Genomic DNA, 17,970 nt, shown 5'->3' with positions numbered 1-17,970 from the left:
TGATTTCTACAATTTTGACTAGGATCCAACCAAAGCATCATTTGGAGAAAACTAGGTTTGTACTGTTCTTATGATTATAATGGAATGCACCAATTTCCTCAAACTGATGCTTCGGTTCGATCGTTGTCAAAATTGGGATAAGATGATGAGTATGTAGTAAGAACTGTTCAGGTACTCACATCAGGTGACTTGTTATCAGAAAACGGTCAGAAACAATAGTATTTTCTTGTAGTGGAAGAAAAAAAATCGTCAAAACCTTTTGAAATATTCAAACGTCACTCAATCACCAACGTTAATACAAATAAATGTTTACTTATATATATATATATATATATATATATATATACAGTTGAATGAGTAAATTCAGAAGAAGAAAAAATAAGTAACAAGATCAAAAACAACAAGAACACAAATAATGTAGAGTTGCAATACTTGCCAAGCTTAGCTTTAAAAGGCCAATTGCCTTTGTATCTCCGCGACATGAATCAGTTAGTTTGAGTGACGTTTCAGGTAAACCAAAACTCCAAGTCCAGCTGCAAGAGCAGCCCCGGCTGCAACTGTTTTGTAAGCGGCTGCCCATGAGTTTGATTGCTCGTAGTCCATACCCTCTGAACTCAAGCCTCTCTTGTGCCCTTTCTCTTCTATGAAGTCCAAGTGTAATTTCAAGCCCTGCACCAATGTTGGTATATTCTTCTTTAGCTCTAAACCAGATCATCTGAACACAAGAACCCGATCTAGAAACCGACTTAGACCTTACTAAGGTTAAAATGGTTTTACTATTTCTGTAACCGAAAAATCTGTAAGAACTATTGATTTGGAAAATAAGGATACATTTTTACTTTTAAAAAACCGAACTGAAACCGATCCGGTTTATCTTCTTGATTTCATCATGATTCTTTGCTTTGTTGCATAAGGTATTTATCTGTTACCTTCCAGCCTATTGATTTTGCATGCTCTACGGCAGCTACAAGATCACCATCTGATGCTAAAATGACTTTGTCATTGTCTTCATCTTTGTACTACAAAGCAAAAAATATGTCAAGAAGGAGGTTTTCTTTGCTTTCCCTTTCTCATTTCGAATAAATACGTACCATTATGTGAGGCAGGTTTTCAGGCTCAATGTCATCGCCCATCCGTTGTAGTATTGCAGTTATCAGAGTTGTCAAACTCTGTGTTTCTGTAATCAGTAAGTAAAAATAATTGTACATGGAATATCCCTGCATCGACACAAATTGGTGTTATACTTATATGATTAGAACGTACCATATATGAATCTATGCATCCATCCTTTTTATCTTGGAGTTTGAAAGCAAATGTGTTGGGATATGAGAATGATTTTGTCCCTTCGATCTCTGAAGATAACTTCATTGATTCTTCTTCACTGCAAAAATCAATTATCATCCACCAAGAACTAGAGTTTTGTGGAACTTAGCTTTTGGGACAAAACTAAATGAGTTTTTAGAGAAGATGAGTAAGAACCTCCTCGTTGTTTCGTCTCCATCTTCGTTAGGAGACAAAGCCATAGCTGAATCCCAATTTGCATCATTGAGTTTGCTGTCTCGTTGTTTATTCCAGCCGTACTTCCAGCCTAGTCGAAAGATTGGTTAGAGCTTTACCAAACCACAACAACACTTCAACAAGAATGATCTCTCATGTTTCCTATCTTTATTGGAGAGTTTTGCAAATTTTAGTACTCATTTGAAGTATTGTTACTATTTTTATTCTGAGAGCTTTGCAAGTTGTAGCACTTATTTGAAGTTTTTTTTAGCACTTTTCTACTGTTCATGACCAATATAATTTCTACAATTTGGAGTGTACCCTTATGTACAGTACAGGAGAAAGTAGTATGAGAGTAATTCTTTTACGAATTTATTACACTCTAGCATACTTTCTGAATTTTTATTACAACTTAAGTGACTTCTCACTTTAAAGGGATTTTGACTCTGTGAAAATACTCAGATATTATTTTGTTTTGAGTAAAAATCAATTTATCTCTACTTCCGACATTTTATCTGTAAAAGTTAACAATTTTCCAAGAACCCTAAAATTTTGTGGTCAGGAAAATACATAGATCCCCTAGTTTCTCTTTTCTCTTCTCTTGTTAATCGATTTGCCATTAATCGATTTGCCACAAAGAGGGTTAACTTATCTCTTCTCTTGATCATCGATTTGCACCAGAATCTCCACCAACCACCTCCGACAAGGATGAAGCTGTTACAGGTTGCCGCGCCAGTGATATCGTACCTGAAAAGCTCCTACATCACAAGGTTTTAATCTGTTGGAAAATCCTTATTATTTTGAAAGCTTTGTCTATCCGGTCAGGTCTTTAATGGTGTTAGTAGTCTGGACAGACCTTAAGGGAATTAATTACCTTTGCTTTTCTTTCAAATTTATGGTATCTGGTTGTAAGAGACAATCTGCTTTGCTTATGTATTTATGGTTTCTGGTTGTAAGAGAATCTGATTTGCTTATGTATATGAGATTGTTCGAAGCTTGGCTTCATTTTTATTATATCTGTATATCCAACATATTAAGAGGAGGTGCATGTATGGATGTGAAGTTTCATGGCCATGTTTGGTTTGGTTGAACCTTTTTATGTGGACAAACTATAGTGGACATATTTGTTTGGACAGTTTATTATGGACATGTTACAAACTTACAATTGTAGTGGTTATGTTTGTCTAAAAAAAATGTGTTATGGTTTTACAGTGATTCTAAATCAGTGTTATAACTAGTACACGATAATATGTCCACACTAATTTGTCCACCTTAAGTTTCTTAAATTTCAGTGATGCGTTTCTCTCAAAGTCAAAACAGTCTTGTGCTTCTCAAGAAAATAAAAGCTGGAGAACAAGAAGAGATGGACAGTCAAAACAGTCATGTTTGTCTCATTTAAATGAAAAGAGAAGATGATGTGGGCGTAGAAACAAAAACGACAACAAGAATACGTCCACAATATCACATTCACAAGAACACGTCTCCCATCTCCATTGTATCACATCCACAAGAACACGTCCACAATTATGTCCCATAGGCATCATAGAAAATGTTCTATGGACGAAATCTACCAAGGCTAAACCTCAGTTTATTTCATAGCTTTGATCTCATCATCTTCTAGCTTTTCACTTGTTCTCTCACTGACAAGATCTCTTCACTCTTCATGCTAATAAACACAAATAATAAAATCTGTTTTTATTCATTCAGATCTCATCACTCTTCTAGCTTCTCCGATGAACGAAGGTACACTCACCATCATCGATTTCATCTCCATCAACAACAACTACATCGTCGCCATTAACCACATAATCGGAGTCTTTATAATCTTTTTTCAACTACAAGTCCTTAAGCAGATCTTCTAAACATGAATTCTACTGAGTTGTATTCGGATTGAATGAGCTTCCAGGTAACAAAATAATAATCACACTAACCCAGGGAAAAAGAAACATTTACACAACCCAGAAAATTGAAGCAATTAATTAATCAAACTACAGAGAGATTTCCTCTGATATTGAATCACTGCTAAATCTAGAGAGAGAATATGCTTAAGACCTGAGTAACCAAGCTCACCGAAAGAAAATGGGAACAAAGAAAAAGTAAAAAAAAAAAATCTCACATCGTAACTTAAATTCTTCCCACAACAAACTGAAAAATTTTCAAGGGTATTTGTGCATAACAGACCCATGAACAATTGTTAAAGTCCACCTGTAGCAAGAAGTCCCTGATTTTGTAATAATTTCAAAGAGAAAAGATTCAAAAGAAAAAACGTGAAAGATGAAATCTTTGAAACCATTATCAATCGTCTCCTTCGAACTAATAGCAACGATTTTCAGAAGAAGATTTCTGTTGGTTCCAAGGAGATGATTGACATCGTTTTCAACGAAGTCGTCTTTCATGTTTGTGAGTAGATGGTGGATCCTTTTCGCCACCGTGTCTTTCAGAAGCTTATGGAGAAGTGCAGCTCTAAACAGATCAGTCAGTTTCTTGATTTGGTCACTCAGCACATGTCTTGGTTTGTTACCATATACATTGATTCTATCGGGTACAAACTTTTGATTATTCTTATTTTGTTTCATGATTTGGAATGTAGGTAGCTAAGCACTAGGACCGGTTTTGATTATTTGTCATGGTGATTGTAGGAGTAACTGAATTCAGAGAAAGAAAACTAATAAATGCCCTAAATATGATATCTCAGCACAATACAGACTATAAACCCACAAATACAGGAGACGAGCACCTAATAGCCAATTCGACTTATTATGAACAAGTACAACAACAACAATAATTATTAAGCCAATTCCACTTATTAAGAATATGTTTCGTACTTGATTAGATTTTGAAAGGGTTATAAAATATGACCATATAAGTGGTCACTATTTTGTACATTATTATGTGATGCTGTATTATAATATTCATGGAAGAAATAACATGTGTCTAAAGGTACATATGTTGAAGTTTCATATGGATATCTCTTCACATGCAATTATTTTTTAAAAAGCTTTGGTATTTTCCTCATTTGTTTATAATTTTGTGTATGGTTCACTAATGTGAGGGATAAAAACACCGTCCCAGTAAAATAGACCCCATTAAGGTGTTGATTGGTTCACCTGTAATTATCTGCAAATGCAGCGTTTATGCTTGATAGCGGTTAGTAGCGTTTTATCACAATCATAGAAATTGCTGTGAACCGCTCCATATTATTTTATACCGCTGAAATTCAAAAGCTGCTTCCCGCCAGCGTTTGCGGTTGCGGACGATAGCGGTTAGCTAAAAAAATAAGAAAATAAAAATCACGCTAACCCTACTAATCTTCTCCTATATATAAAAACCCTAACCTATCATTTTTTCTATCAAGTTCTAGTCTCTAATCAAGGCTTTCATACAAGTTGAAGAAAATTAAGATACAAGCATAAGTGTTATAATACTTTGGTTTAGTTCATTCATATTAATTGTTCTGTTTTCACTTTTAAAGTAAAAAATTATAAATATATATCTTATTAATTACAAAATTAGTTTGTTATAATTCTTTTTTTTTTGTTCTTCAGAAAGTTACATGATCAAACGAGATGACATGTGCGTTACTTCAACGGATCATTGTGAAAAAACAAACTGGAGATAAAGAACCAAGATTTTTGAGTGCACTCCAGAGAGAACGTATTCTGAAGAATATTAAGGAGCAATTTGGAGTTGATTTGAGTTGGGATCGTGCAAAAAAATCGATTAGATCAACTGAAAAAAATTTACATCATGCATAAGACGAATCCAGAAGATCCACGTATTGGAGTAAATTTTTTTCCAGTCTATTACATAACTAGACACAATTTTGGGTGATGTTCCCAATAATTGAAAGAAAAACATGTTATTATAAAATTTATTAGGTTTTAAAGTAATGAATTAGTATTTATTTATAATTTGTTTAATTATTTTGATATTAACCTTAATATAGTTTTTCTGTTTTTATAATTATATATGATGTTTATTTTGGTAATTTTATGTTTAACCGCTAAAACATCTGCTGGTTTGCCAGTCAAAAATGTCTTGCAAACGACCTGCCTTAAAAAGTTTAACCAGTCGTGCAAATCGCTTAATAACGTACAAAACCGCAATCGTCCGCGACCGCAAACTCCTACACTCGCAACCGCAACCGCTGCGTTAAACCAGACAAGCCCTAAATCAGTGGTAAAAGGGTTTACGAGGTCAAAGAATCTAGCGAGATCAAAAAATGGAAACAGATATCTGGCCGACCTTAAAAGTACACTGGGATGAACGATCTAATGGTCAAATGAGAATTAAATGCAGAAACATAAGTCTATCTTACCAAGACCAAAGACCCGTCCAAACCAATGAGTTAAATGACTAAAACGTAATGCAGTCTTGAATACCAATCATTGCAAATCATGTGGGATAGACCTAGACGGAGACGTTAAAAATGATCTCGAAGTATAAAACAAGAATGAGGGCAAAGAGCAATGGACCTCGTCCGAAACAATTCTCTCACACTCTACTTTCAACTGCAGTTTAACTCTTAGCTCAAACATTTATCTTTTCTTTGTTTTTGTTATTGTAAACTCTTTTGGGAATTGTAATACAAAGGACCAGTTCACTTTGCTAAAACTTTCTCCAAAGCTCTCTCAAATCTTGCTTGTTTCTATCGAGCAACAAAATAATTGTTTATTGCTCGATAAGTCATTCAATTCTTCTCTTCTTAAAGATTGATCCAAGACTCTTCTATATTTACTATTTACAAATTTAGACGGTTGTATTTCCAGCTAAAACAATTAACTAATGTTATTTTTCATGCAGGTTGGTCAAAATAATATTAGCTATTCAAACAATTAACTCATGTTATTTTATTGCATAACATTTCTGATTGAATATCTGCCTCGGTATTCAAACATTAGGTCTTCAAACAATTAACTCAAGTTATTTTATTGCATAAAAATTCTGTTCTAGAACAAGAACAAATAAACGATAAGTATTTGAGCTAAGAGCTAGATTGAAGTTGAATGTAGAGTGTGAGTAGAATTGTGTTGGTCGAGGTCCATTACTCTTTGCCCTTGTTCTTGTTTTATACTCGAAAATTGTGTTAAACGTCTCCGTCTATCCTGCCTGATTCGCCATGAATGATCTTTAATACTGAGGTTTTGGCCATTACGTTTCTTAGTCATTTAACTCATGGATTGAAATGGTAACAAATCGAGGCTGGTGCTAAGTGTCAAAATCAAAAACTTGAGAGATCTGTTTAGAGCTACACTTCTCCATAAGATTATGAAAGACATGATTACAAAAAGGGTCAACCACCAGCTTACAAACGTGAAAGATGACATTGTTGAAACCATATCAATCGTCTCCTTGAACCAATAGCAACAATTTGTAGAAAAAGATATATGTTGGTTCCAAAGAGACGATTGATGTGGTTTTCAACGAAGTCGTCTTTCACATTTGTGAGTTGATGGTGGACCCTTTTGGCCACCATGTCTTTTGAAAGCTTATGGAAAGCTCTGAACAGATGAGTCAGGTTCTTGATTTGGTCACTCAGCACCTGCCTCGGTTTGCTCCAGTATGCATTAATCCTATCAGATACAAACTTTTGATTGTTCTTATTTTATTTCATGATTTGGAAAGTAGGCAGCTAAGCATTAGGCTCGGTTTGATTATTTACCATGATAATTGTAACGATTAATTGAATTCACAGAAAGAAAACAAAATGTCCTATATCTAATATCCTAAGACTATCCAGACTATAAACCCACAAATACAGGAGACGAGTACCCAATAGCCAATTCGACTTATTGAGAACAAGTACAACAGCAACAACAGCCAACACTTGTTTCTCCACAATCAAACTCATAAAACTGTCATGAAGAAACCAGTGTTGATTGTTGTTGTTGTTGTACTTGTTCAGTGTGCAAATCATAAAACTGTCCAATGTTAATAAAACGCCAAAATCAAATGCATGCAAATTAAGAGATGCATTGAGAGAAGAGAAGAGAGAGAGAGAGAGAGAGAGAGAGAGAGAGAGAGAGAGAGAGAGAGAGAGAGAGAGAGAGAGAGAGAGAGAGAGAGGCAAAGAAAAATTGCACATAAATGAAAAAAATATGATTCAAGATCATGAAGATATGTACCTAATATCTCTGCGTGTAGATGAAATATTAACAATTATACGTTTTTTTTTTTATGTTTTCTTTGTGCTTTAGGGGTTGAAATAAAAACTTTTTAATAATGACTTTAAATAGAACTTCACCATAATGATAACTAACATATGTGATGTGTAAAGAATAAGTTTACCAAAAAAATTTAGGTTTAATTAAGTTATCGAACACTGCGAAAACATAGAAGAAAAATATTACAAAACATTATTTTAAGTTCTTGAACAATTTTGAACCAGAAAATGGGATCCAGAAATCTCGATGGAGATGACAAATCCATTTCACTGAAACCATAAAAGATGAAAAGAGATTGAGTATTTGGTTACTTGGTTAACGATCCAAGTATATTGTTCCTCTAAGCTATAAATGCAGATACTAAAGTTTTAGAAAAAGAATTCATCCGACTTCTCTTTAAAACTTAACTACTTTAAGACATCTGAAAAATAATGTATTGATGGTTTGTGGGCAAAAGTTGATTGCAAAATTTAAATCATTAAATATTTTGTGAGCGAAAATTTATTGCAAATTTTATAATATTAGTAGAATTTGCATGCAAAAATACTTTTAAAAACCAAAAAGTCTTTCATTTGCCTAAATTCTAAGATGGAATATAAAAAAACATCACTAAACACAAAGAGTTTTCAACATAGATGTTTGAAAAGAAGGAAAACTGATATAATTAAAAAGCTTCTTTGAAAATCAAAACCCAAACACTGATAATTTGAAAACAAACATGATTTAGCATCAAGTAAGCATGGCTGATCGTTTTTTTTAGAAGTATACTACACATCAGTGATCTTAACTAAAAACATAAAGAAATCAATTAAATTCACAACACTATTCAGACTATTAAACCCACTAAATTACTCCAGCTCTTTATCAAAACACACAGAAAACACAGGAAAAGAGTACCCAATAACCAACAGAAAACGCAGGTTAAGACAATTCTTAAAACTGAAGAATCCAATTTCATATAAAGCTAAAATAATATGTATGTATATATGTATGTATGTATGTATGTATGTATGTATGTATGTATATATGTATGTATGTATGTATGTATGTATATATGTATGTATATATGTATGTATGTATATATGTATATATGTATATATGTATATATGTATGCATGCAAATTAAAAACGCGCATTTAAACACGAGAGACAGAGACACGGAAAAACGCACATAAATAACATAAGAGTACGATACAAGGTCATAAAAATATATACCTATGCATATAGTGTATACAATCAGAATGAACTGTTTCATATGTTTCCTCTATCTTCTTTGGCTACCACTCAGATTACTAGATGAATCCTACTAGATATACCTATACGTTTTTTGTTTTGTTTAATGTTGTCTTTAATCTGTGGTTTAGGTGTTGAGAGAAACTCTTTTACGGTGACTTTAAATAGAATCTCACCATAACGATGATTAAGATAGGTGATGTGTAAAGTATTAGTTTACCAAAAAAAAAAATTATGGTAAAATTACTAATTTTCTATGCAACTTATGTTTTTTCCCATATTCAAACATATATTTAGTCAAACATTGGCCAATATACTTCCATATTCCAATAAGAGTAATAATTCTTACTTCTTTGGATCAGCAAGCCAGTCAACATGTGTCTTTTATTTTTCTCTGTCATTTATTGCAGTCAATTTTTCGTGTTTACGGTAAAATAGGAGAAATATTTTTTTCTATCTACAAATTATTATTGTGTGGGAACAGTTAGTTTGAAATTTGAAGAGTTTGTATGCTACTTTGTCCTTATGGCTTAACATTAATAATTAGTTAAGAATATGTTTCATACATGATCAGATTTTGAAGGGATTAGACTATAAAATTATTAATATAGTTAAGAATATGTTTCATACTTGATTAGATTTTGAAGGGATTATAGTATAAAATATGGTGGTATAAGTGATAACACTATTTTGTACATTATTATTATTATGCGATGATGTACTTAAATTCATAGAAGACATAAAATATGTGCAAAGGAACATAGGTTGAAGTTTATTAAATGGTGAAGTAACATAATTTATCTAACTCTTTTCTCTAATCATCTTTCAATAATTCAATCAATATATTTGAACGTTTAATATAACATTGTAGTTGTTTATGTAATACATTATCTAACTCTTTTGGCTAATCATCTTTCAAAAATACAATCAATATATTTGAACTCTTAATAGCAACTTGGGTAGATGCTTAGCAGAATTCAAGTGTTGGAAACTCAGTGAAGCCTGAAGTAAAACTTCCTCGTCCTATAAACCACACTCATGTTCTTCGAAGTGAGAGTTTTCTTGTGAAGAGGACGAAAGATATTACACATGTCAGTTAGTTTTTATGTTTTAGATTTGAAAGTGAAATGGTTTGGGTTTTGTAATTGTACCTTATAAATAGCTCTGAGAAGTAGCCACCAGCAACACGGCTGAGAAAATTGGAGATGCTGATCAGTGAGACGAATACTTTGGTGTTGTTATACCCAAGGGAGTAACAAATCTGACCAAGATTGTCTATAACCGTTATCCCCAAACCAACACCTAGAACGAGAGACATAAATATAAGCCAGAAGTCAACTTGTCTCAAAGCCTGTAACAAGGTGAAATCTTCTCCTGTTCTCGGCGCTTTTATCTCACTCCTCTCGATCAAAGTTCTAACCTCATTCTTATCCACAGTAGAGGTTGCTTCTTCGAGCTTCATTGAGGTTGCACTGTTACCCGAGATGAAAACCGATGAATAAGGGACAAGACCTGGAACAACCATGAAAACGACAAGGATTGCTCCAGAGATTGTGATAACTGTTTGAGTTATATCAACAAGACTCTGAAGCACCAATATTTTTAATAAATATACTGCAAGGACAAGACAGAAACAAAAATAGCCAAGAATCGTAAATCATCGGAGCACAAGTTTGTTCTGTAGCTTCTTTCCACGGGTCTAACAATATATAGTAGAGCAAGAACAACGAGTGGTGGTCCAAGAGCAACCATGAGAATAACCGAGGAATCATGAGAGGGATTGAACATCAAATAATCCTGAGTCAAGATTGCTCCGCTCAAACCAGAAAACCCTTTCAAGATTCCCACTACAGGGCCACGGCTCTCCGGGAAGTTGTGAATGCATGACACAAGAGATGCTGTGTTGTAGTAGGTTTCACCATTTGTTCCCACGAAAATAGCAATAAACAACTGCATGAACAAAGCTGTCACTTTCTATGAATTAAGAAACCAAAATCAGGAAAAAAAAATGACTGCCTTTTTGCAAGTAATACCCAAAAATACTTCGAAGGCAAAAATATATACGTAAGAAACAAAACCTAGAAATTTATCATCATCATCATCATACTATTCTTCAAAAAAAGTTGATCATCATACAGCTTTCCTTAATTTAAGATCAATTGTCAAATGAGAAAATGGTAAGTGAAGTCTAATTTGAATCCTCAGCTTAATGAAACTACTGTAGGAAATATTTTCAAAGTTAGTTATTTGATCCCAAAGATTCTTCTCTTTGTCTAAACTCCAGTGACTTATTAGTCAAGCACTTAAAGAATCAACGTTTATTCCATTCCTGCCTCATATTTGTCACAGTCAACTATGCTCTTATATCTCTCTTGAAATAAGTTCAGTAAATTAACTTATGACATCTGTGATACACTTATGTCAAATTTGGGTATAAAGTTGTATCCGATACTAAATCTATACAGCACATCACGTCTAAAGCTTAAATGAAATGAAAAGCAACAGCTTTAGAGTCAAATTCGTACAAATGCAAACTATATTTGTCATCCTGTATAAAATGCATTGACATATATTCTTATAAACTCCTATCAAGTGAAGCTCAACATTTCCATATGTTCTCAAATCTCTCCTGAGTATTCAGAAAATTGACACCTAACATATTAAGCTACTAAATGAACGTAAAAGAAATTTTAATATGGCAATAAAATCATGCATGATACTAACAGATACAAGTGGTAGAATACAGTTATCATTCATAGCTAATTTGTTACAGCGTAAAACATCTATTTCATTGTCTACTTGTGACATAACTGCTTCCCCTTAAAATCTTAATCTCCTCCAATGGAACTTCAAAGAATTAAGATATGACATCTAGCTAAAGTTAGTTACTAAAAGTATGTGATCTATAACTAGTCAAGAAAAACAAGTTAAATAGTTTTTGATACTCCAGGCAATGTTCCAAACATCCGTAAGAACTCAAGTGTTTGACATATGTAGGCCATCTTGTACTTGTCAAAGTGATCTGCATACGTGCTTCAGTCTTTGCCAACAAAGGTTTAAGAAACTAACTTATTTTCTACGTTGTCTATCAAATTATGTAACATGTCCAAGAATTCGTCTGTTTATCACCAACTTCCCTTAAAACTGGGCAAATGCTTAGAGAAGGACTTAAACATTTCTCCACTTCATTATCATACTTATGGCAGTGAACTTTATCTGCCTATGTTCTTAAATCTCTCCCAAACAAGCTTGGAAAACTTGCTTACATAAGAAAAGCTCAAAACTAATGAATAACAGTTGTGATATGCTAAGCAACTAAACTAAGGAATGAAATATGATTTAGATTCCAATGGAGTCGAGCAATGGTGCTAGAAAGTCTATCGAAAAAATTCCATCACCAGTTCATAACCAGATTGCTAGGGTGTAGCATCTGTTCCATTTAGCTTGCATATACCACATTATAGCATCTGTTCCATGTAGCATTGCGATAGTAACAGTTCTCAAGCCTTTACCTTAGCAAGTGAATATACATTAAAGTATCTATACTCTATATCAAATCATGTATAATAGTTACTCATAACTTTCTTGATATCCAGATCCAGTTCATTTTACTCAGTATTTACCACAAAGAAAAATGCATTATTGCATTCACATGCCCTAAATTCTCTCAAAAAGTGAAATTCTCAAAATAATATCTAGCGTTCTTGCGTGCTCAGTAAGTAAATTCATACATACCACATATGAAATAAACTTAACATTGCCTAGACCAAACACTTAATAATCACAATCTAAATTAGTAAAATTACTTCTAGTAATCTGATCACATACCTACTACAAACAATCTTGCTTCTTGTAAACCGATCATATACTTACTATACACAATCTAAATTTGTTGAAATCTGGTCATATTCACAAAATCTATCCATTATATCATTCAAGGAACAATATCTAGTCTCCTACATCTTCATATTTGGTCAAAATAAGGAAACAGAGAATCATAGTGACTAAACAAAAATTCAGATGGGAAACGCAAACAAATGTATTTGAAAAGTCATCTCACCATCCAGAGGGGTAAATTAGGCAATTGACCTGTGATACGAGCAAGAGAACACCGTAGCGGATAAGGTTCTGAGTCGCACCGATGAGCAGACCCACCCAGGACGGTGAGACCTCCGATAAGGCACCGGAGACGAACCCGATTGCGTCACCTAGGTTCTTAGCTATGCCGAGAAGAGCGCGATCTGTTTCTGGTTGTAACCTAGGGCTGTCTTGATCGCCGGCGACATAGAGCCGCCGAATAGATAACCGACGCCGACGACAGATTGGATCCACATGGCACACACGAAGACTAGCCATCAGTCGTTGAATAGAGCCTCGAGTTTGTGAGGCCACCAAGTCATCATATTCACTGGCTCGATATATTTTTTTTTCTTTTTTCGGTAAGTTGTAACTTGTAATAAAATTCCCGAAAATTAATTGTTTCGGAAAAGAAAACGGCTAACTTAAAAAATAAAATAAAAATTGCAAAACAAACAAATTGGGAAGAAAATTTGTTAAAAAAATATATAAACCAAAAAAATAGAAATGATTAAAATAATACTGTTGACATTAAAAATAGTCTTTCATAATATTTGATTTTTTATTTTCTAACTAGATGTTTAGTCTGCACTTTGCACACAAAAGAATTTCAAAAACATAATTCAAAAATTTATATTATACCAAAGAAAATTAAAACAACTACTTTAAACATACAACATCTAATAACCAAAATACAAATATAACGAAAAAAATATAGGTTAAAAAACTCATAATTCAAACGATAGAAACTGCAACAAAGATATCATTATTTTGTTCGTTGAAAGCTCCCACACTATTTATGTTTGATGAGGAAATGAAATGGTTGTAGGATTTTGGTGCCTTATGATAAGCAATGAGAACTAGCCAGTAGAACACAGGTAATTTCATTGTGCCGGAAGTATACCAATATTCATAATAAACATACTTCAACAACAACACATAAAATTGTAAATAGCAAAGGAGCGTAAATCATGGAAAATAGGCAAAACACTTACAAATTGGACTATGAGTAAACGTGTATAACACTAAAGTTGATGAATTCATTAGATTTCTATGTAATCTTGTCTAGAGCGATCAGTAAATCTATGCCTAAAATAGCACTGATGTTATATCCAACTTTAGTTAACCTACACACAATATCTTCAATAACTAAATTTGCAATTTTGTAAAACGCTAGAGTCAGCTACCAAATCAATACATGCAATAAATTTAAACCTATGGTTTACTTTGAATTCAACTTTAGTCAACTCATACACACAATATCTTAGCGAAACTGAGAATCATAAATATTGCAATTTTTCCAAAATGAAAAGAATTCATATTGCAAAATCTCCAAAATGAAAAGAACTTATACCAATTTTCAAAAGGAAAATTATTAAATCACGAATGCAAGTGTTTTACTCTGTTTTTTAGACTATTTTGTAAAGATGTTCTGTTTTTCACTTAATTATAATAATACAACATCTTTGTGTTCAAAACAATTTCCAAATAATCTGGTTTGGAAAACAATGTTACTGTAAGATTATGAACTCCATAGAGAATTCTATTATTGAGGCAATCCTTATATAGTTACAAGAGGAGTAACCTCCAAGTAATCTTTACATATTTGACAATATCGTATAAAGGAAATATTCTATTTTCCTAAAGTCTTATACTCCCCCGCAGTCAGAGCGGGAGGTTCTCGAACGTTCAGACTGGATCGAAAGTCAAGGAAGAGCTTGGAACGTAGTCCCTTGGTAAATATATCGGCATACTGCTAAGCTGAAGGAACATGTAAAACTTTAATATGGCCAAGTGCTACACGTTCCTAGACAAAATGGATGTCAATCTCGATGTACTTGGTGCGTTGATGTTGAACAGGATTAGCAGACATGTAATCAGCACTAACATTGTCACAGAAGACAACAGAGGTGCGGTGGAGTGGGCACTGCATTTCAAGAAACAAGTTGTGAAGCCATGTTAACTCGGACACAGCATTCACCACACCTCTATATTCCGCTTGAGCACTAGACTTGGAGATCGTGTGTTGCCGCTTAGAAGACCAAGAGATCAAATTGTCACCAAGAAAAACACAGAATCCAGACGTTGAACGACGAGTAGTTGGACACCTAGCCCGATCAGCATCAGAGTAAGTTGTGAGCTGAGTTGTTGAAGAAGACCGATACAGCTGCAACCCGTGAGAGATCGTACCTTTAACATAGCGAAGAATGCGCTTCAAAGCTTGAAAATTTGCTTCACGAGGATCATGCATAAACAAACAAACTAGCTGTATAGCATAAGTGATATCCAGTCTAGTAAAGGTGAGATACTGCAAAGCTTTAGCAAGACTATGATAGAGAGTAGGATCCTTCATCGGAGGAGTCGCATCAGCCGCAAGCCTGGGCTTTGTGTCAACGGGAGTCAAGCAAGGGATGCACGCAGTCATATTGGCACGATGAAGAATATCGGCTGCATAATTGTGCTGATGAAGAAACAAGCCTTGTTGATTGCGACATATAGAGATTCCAAGAAAGTGATGCAATGGTCCGAGATCAGTCATAGCAAACTTTGAATGAAGACAGGCAATAATCGACTTCAAAACCGACGGTGTGGAGGCTGAAAGTGCGCTATCGTCAACGTAAAGTAAAAGATATACACGTTCAGTACCACGAATCATGATAAACAGCGATGTATTGCTAGTACTTTGACGAAATCCGATACAACGAGAAAATACAGCAAACCGTGTACCATGCAAGAGGAGCTTGCTTAAGACCATAAAGAGATTTGTGAAGTAAGCAAACATGATCAGGTTTGGATTCATCACGAAAACGTGGAGGTTGATGCATGTACACTGTTTCTTCGAGATCACCATGTAGAAACGCATTCTTGATGTTGAGTTGTAAGAGGCCAATTACGCGCAACAGCAACACTTAGAACAGCACGGATTATAGCCGGTTTGATGACACGACTGAATGTTTCGTCGCAGTCGATGCCTTGCTGCTGAGACTTACCATTCACCACTAAACGAGCCTTGTAGTGCACTAGCTTCCCACCTGAATCAAATTTGTGCCTAAACAACCACATAGAACGAACAACATTAGCAAACTTTGGCCGTGGTATAAGAGACCACGTTCTAGTTTTAATAAGAGCATTATATTCCTCATGAGTAGCAGGATTCCAATTTGGATCCCTCAAAGCCTGAACATGCGACGACGGAAGAGGGGAAACAACATCTGTGTGAAGTCATAAGTGTTCTCGAGGTTTGAATATACCAGCACGAGCACGAGTAGTCATCGGATGTGTTGAGGTAGTTGGCTGAGGCAGAGGTGATGAGGGCGGTGGTGCCGGAGCAGTTGGTTGTAGAGCCAAAACCGGCAAAGATGGATGTATGATCGGCGGTGGTGTGACCTCAAGTTCTGGCAATGGTCTTTTCATAGGAGACAGGGACGCCAAAGGGAATGTATCCACATCAAAAGTCACATGTCTAGAGAGAAAGACCTTATTGGTAGAGAGATCCAAGCACTGATATCCACGATGATCAGTTGGATATCCCAAGAAGACACAAGGCATGGAGCGAGGAGCAAGCTTGTGTGGCGTGAGTGGAAGCAGATTTGGATATCACAGGCACCCAAACACTCGAAGATGATCATACTGAGAAGGCTTGTTGAAGAGCTTGGTGAATGGGACTGCTTGCGAGATAGACAATGATGGCAGCAAATTGAGAAGATGAACTGCAGCAGATAGAGCTTCAACCCAATAAGTCGGAGGCATATGAGCCTGAATGAGAAGAGTGTGCACCAAATTATTGAGGGTATGAAGCTTGCGTTCAGCCTTCCCGTTTTGTTGAGACGTATAAGGGCAGGAAAAGCGAAATACGGTTCCGGTAGTGGCAAAAAGCGTCTGAAACTGTCCATTGTCATACTCCCTTCCAATTGTCACATTGAAGAGACATAATATTCTGTCCAAAATAAATGTGAACCAAAGCTTAGAAGTGGAGATAAGATGCAAAGACTTCACTCTTTCGTCGCAGGGGGGAAATCCAAACATAGTGACTAAAATCATCAAGAAAGATGAGATAATACTTAAAACCACTTATACTCAGAACTGGAGACGTCCATAAATCAGAATGTATAACTTCAAATGGTTTAACAGTAGATGTAGTAGATAAAGAGAAGGGTAGACGAACATGTTTGCCTAACTGACACGCATGACACAATTTTGTCATGTAGGTCTTTTTAAAAGAAATAACACCAGAAGAAATAAGAGAGTGGGTGGTCGATGATCCAGGATGACCAAGTCGACGATGCATAAGCGGTGCAGAAACTGATAAAAATGCATGTGCGGAGGATGGTGAGGTGGGCGTGATGGAGTATAGAGGTCTCAAGCTGTCACATCAGAGGAGCTTTGTCCGCGTTCGAAGGTCCTTAACACAAAAACCAAAAGGGTCAAACTCAACAGAACATCCATTATCAGTCACAAACCGGCGCACATATACGAGATTCTTCACAATCGATGGGCACACAAGCACATTACGAAGGTGAAGTGGACGAGATTTGGTGATGAAACTCGTGTGACCCATGTGAGTAACATTGGCGGTGGAACCATTACCTACAGTAACATGAGGAATATGTTTGCTCTTATTAAAAAAAAACGTAGCGTACCTGACTAATTTGCTATGTGATTTTTGGCGCCGGTATCCATGTACCAATAGTGCGCAGAGGGATCTTGAACGCTCATGGTATTGAACGCGTTGGTGAGAACAGAGGGAATGTAGTTGTTGGAGCTGCCCGCAGACGACGGTGTAGGCGTCTGGTAAGCATAATGGGCCTCACTGGAGTGATGGTGCTGAGGCGGGTATGGACCAAAAATTCCAGTAGAGCTGTGAGACGAGGACGAGTGCGGCGCAGGTGCAGAATAATACGGCAGTGGAGAGCGTAAGGTGATGGTCCAGGATATGGTGGAGGCACCGAGTATGATGGAGTGTACTGCCACAGTAAGGCGGATACGCATAAGGACCGGGG

At 35.4% G+C, this 17,970-nt stretch overlaps 1 protein-coding gene and 1 pseudogene across 3 annotated transcripts; both read right to left on the bottom strand.

Moving 5' to 3' along the window:
* Positions 1 to 489: 489 nt before the first annotated feature.
* On the bottom strand, positions 490 to 2,007 carry LOC18018380 (annotated as a pseudogene).
* Positions 2,008 to 9,711: 7,704 nt separating this feature from the next.
* On the bottom strand, positions 9,712 to 13,325 carry LOC18018379. 3 transcript variants are annotated; one of them, XR_002899558.1, is made up of 4 exons: positions 12,954 to 13,325; positions 10,314 to 10,843; positions 10,045 to 10,195; positions 9,712 to 9,954 (listed from the first exon to the last, which is right to left on the bottom strand). XR_002899558.1 is itself a non-coding variant. In XM_024155776.1 (3 exons), exons 1-2 carry the CDS (start codon positions 13,247 to 13,249, stop codon positions 10,496 to 10,498), a joined length of 615 nt encoding a protein of 204 aa, XP_024011544.1. In that variant the 5' UTR covers positions 13,250 to 13,325; the 3' UTR covers positions 9,712 to 9,954; positions 10,045 to 10,495. The 3 variants fall into 3 exon arrangements, 1 of the variants encoding a protein (XP_024011544.1); XR_002899557.1 differs by having other exon boundaries at positions 10,045 to 10,843; XM_024155776.1 differs by having other exon boundaries at positions 10,045 to 10,843; positions 12,983 to 13,325.
* Positions 13,326 to 17,970: the final 4,645 nt, after the last annotated feature.

This window comes from Eutrema salsugineum, unplaced genomic scaffold (assembly GCF_000478725.1).
Source record: "Eutrema salsugineum unplaced genomic scaffold, Eutsalg1_0 scaffold_2, whole genome shotgun sequence".
In the NCBI taxonomy this organism is placed as follows: Eukaryota; Viridiplantae; Streptophyta; class Magnoliopsida; order Brassicales; family Brassicaceae; genus Eutrema; species Eutrema salsugineum.
Note: the sequence above shows the minus strand (reverse complement) of the source record. Positions and strands in the feature narration are given on the sequence as shown.

Bases quoted from the DNA above. Each gene is read 5' to 3' on its own strand.
- LOC18018379 (XM_024155776.1), bottom strand. From the start codon at position 13,249: ATGGCTAGTCTTCGTGTGTGCCATGTGGATCCAATCTGTCGTCGGCGT. The intron at 10,844-12,982 runs GTCAATTGCCTA...TTGTTCATGCAG, and splicing joins TTCTCTTGCTCGTATCACAG to TTGTTTATTGCTATTTTCGT.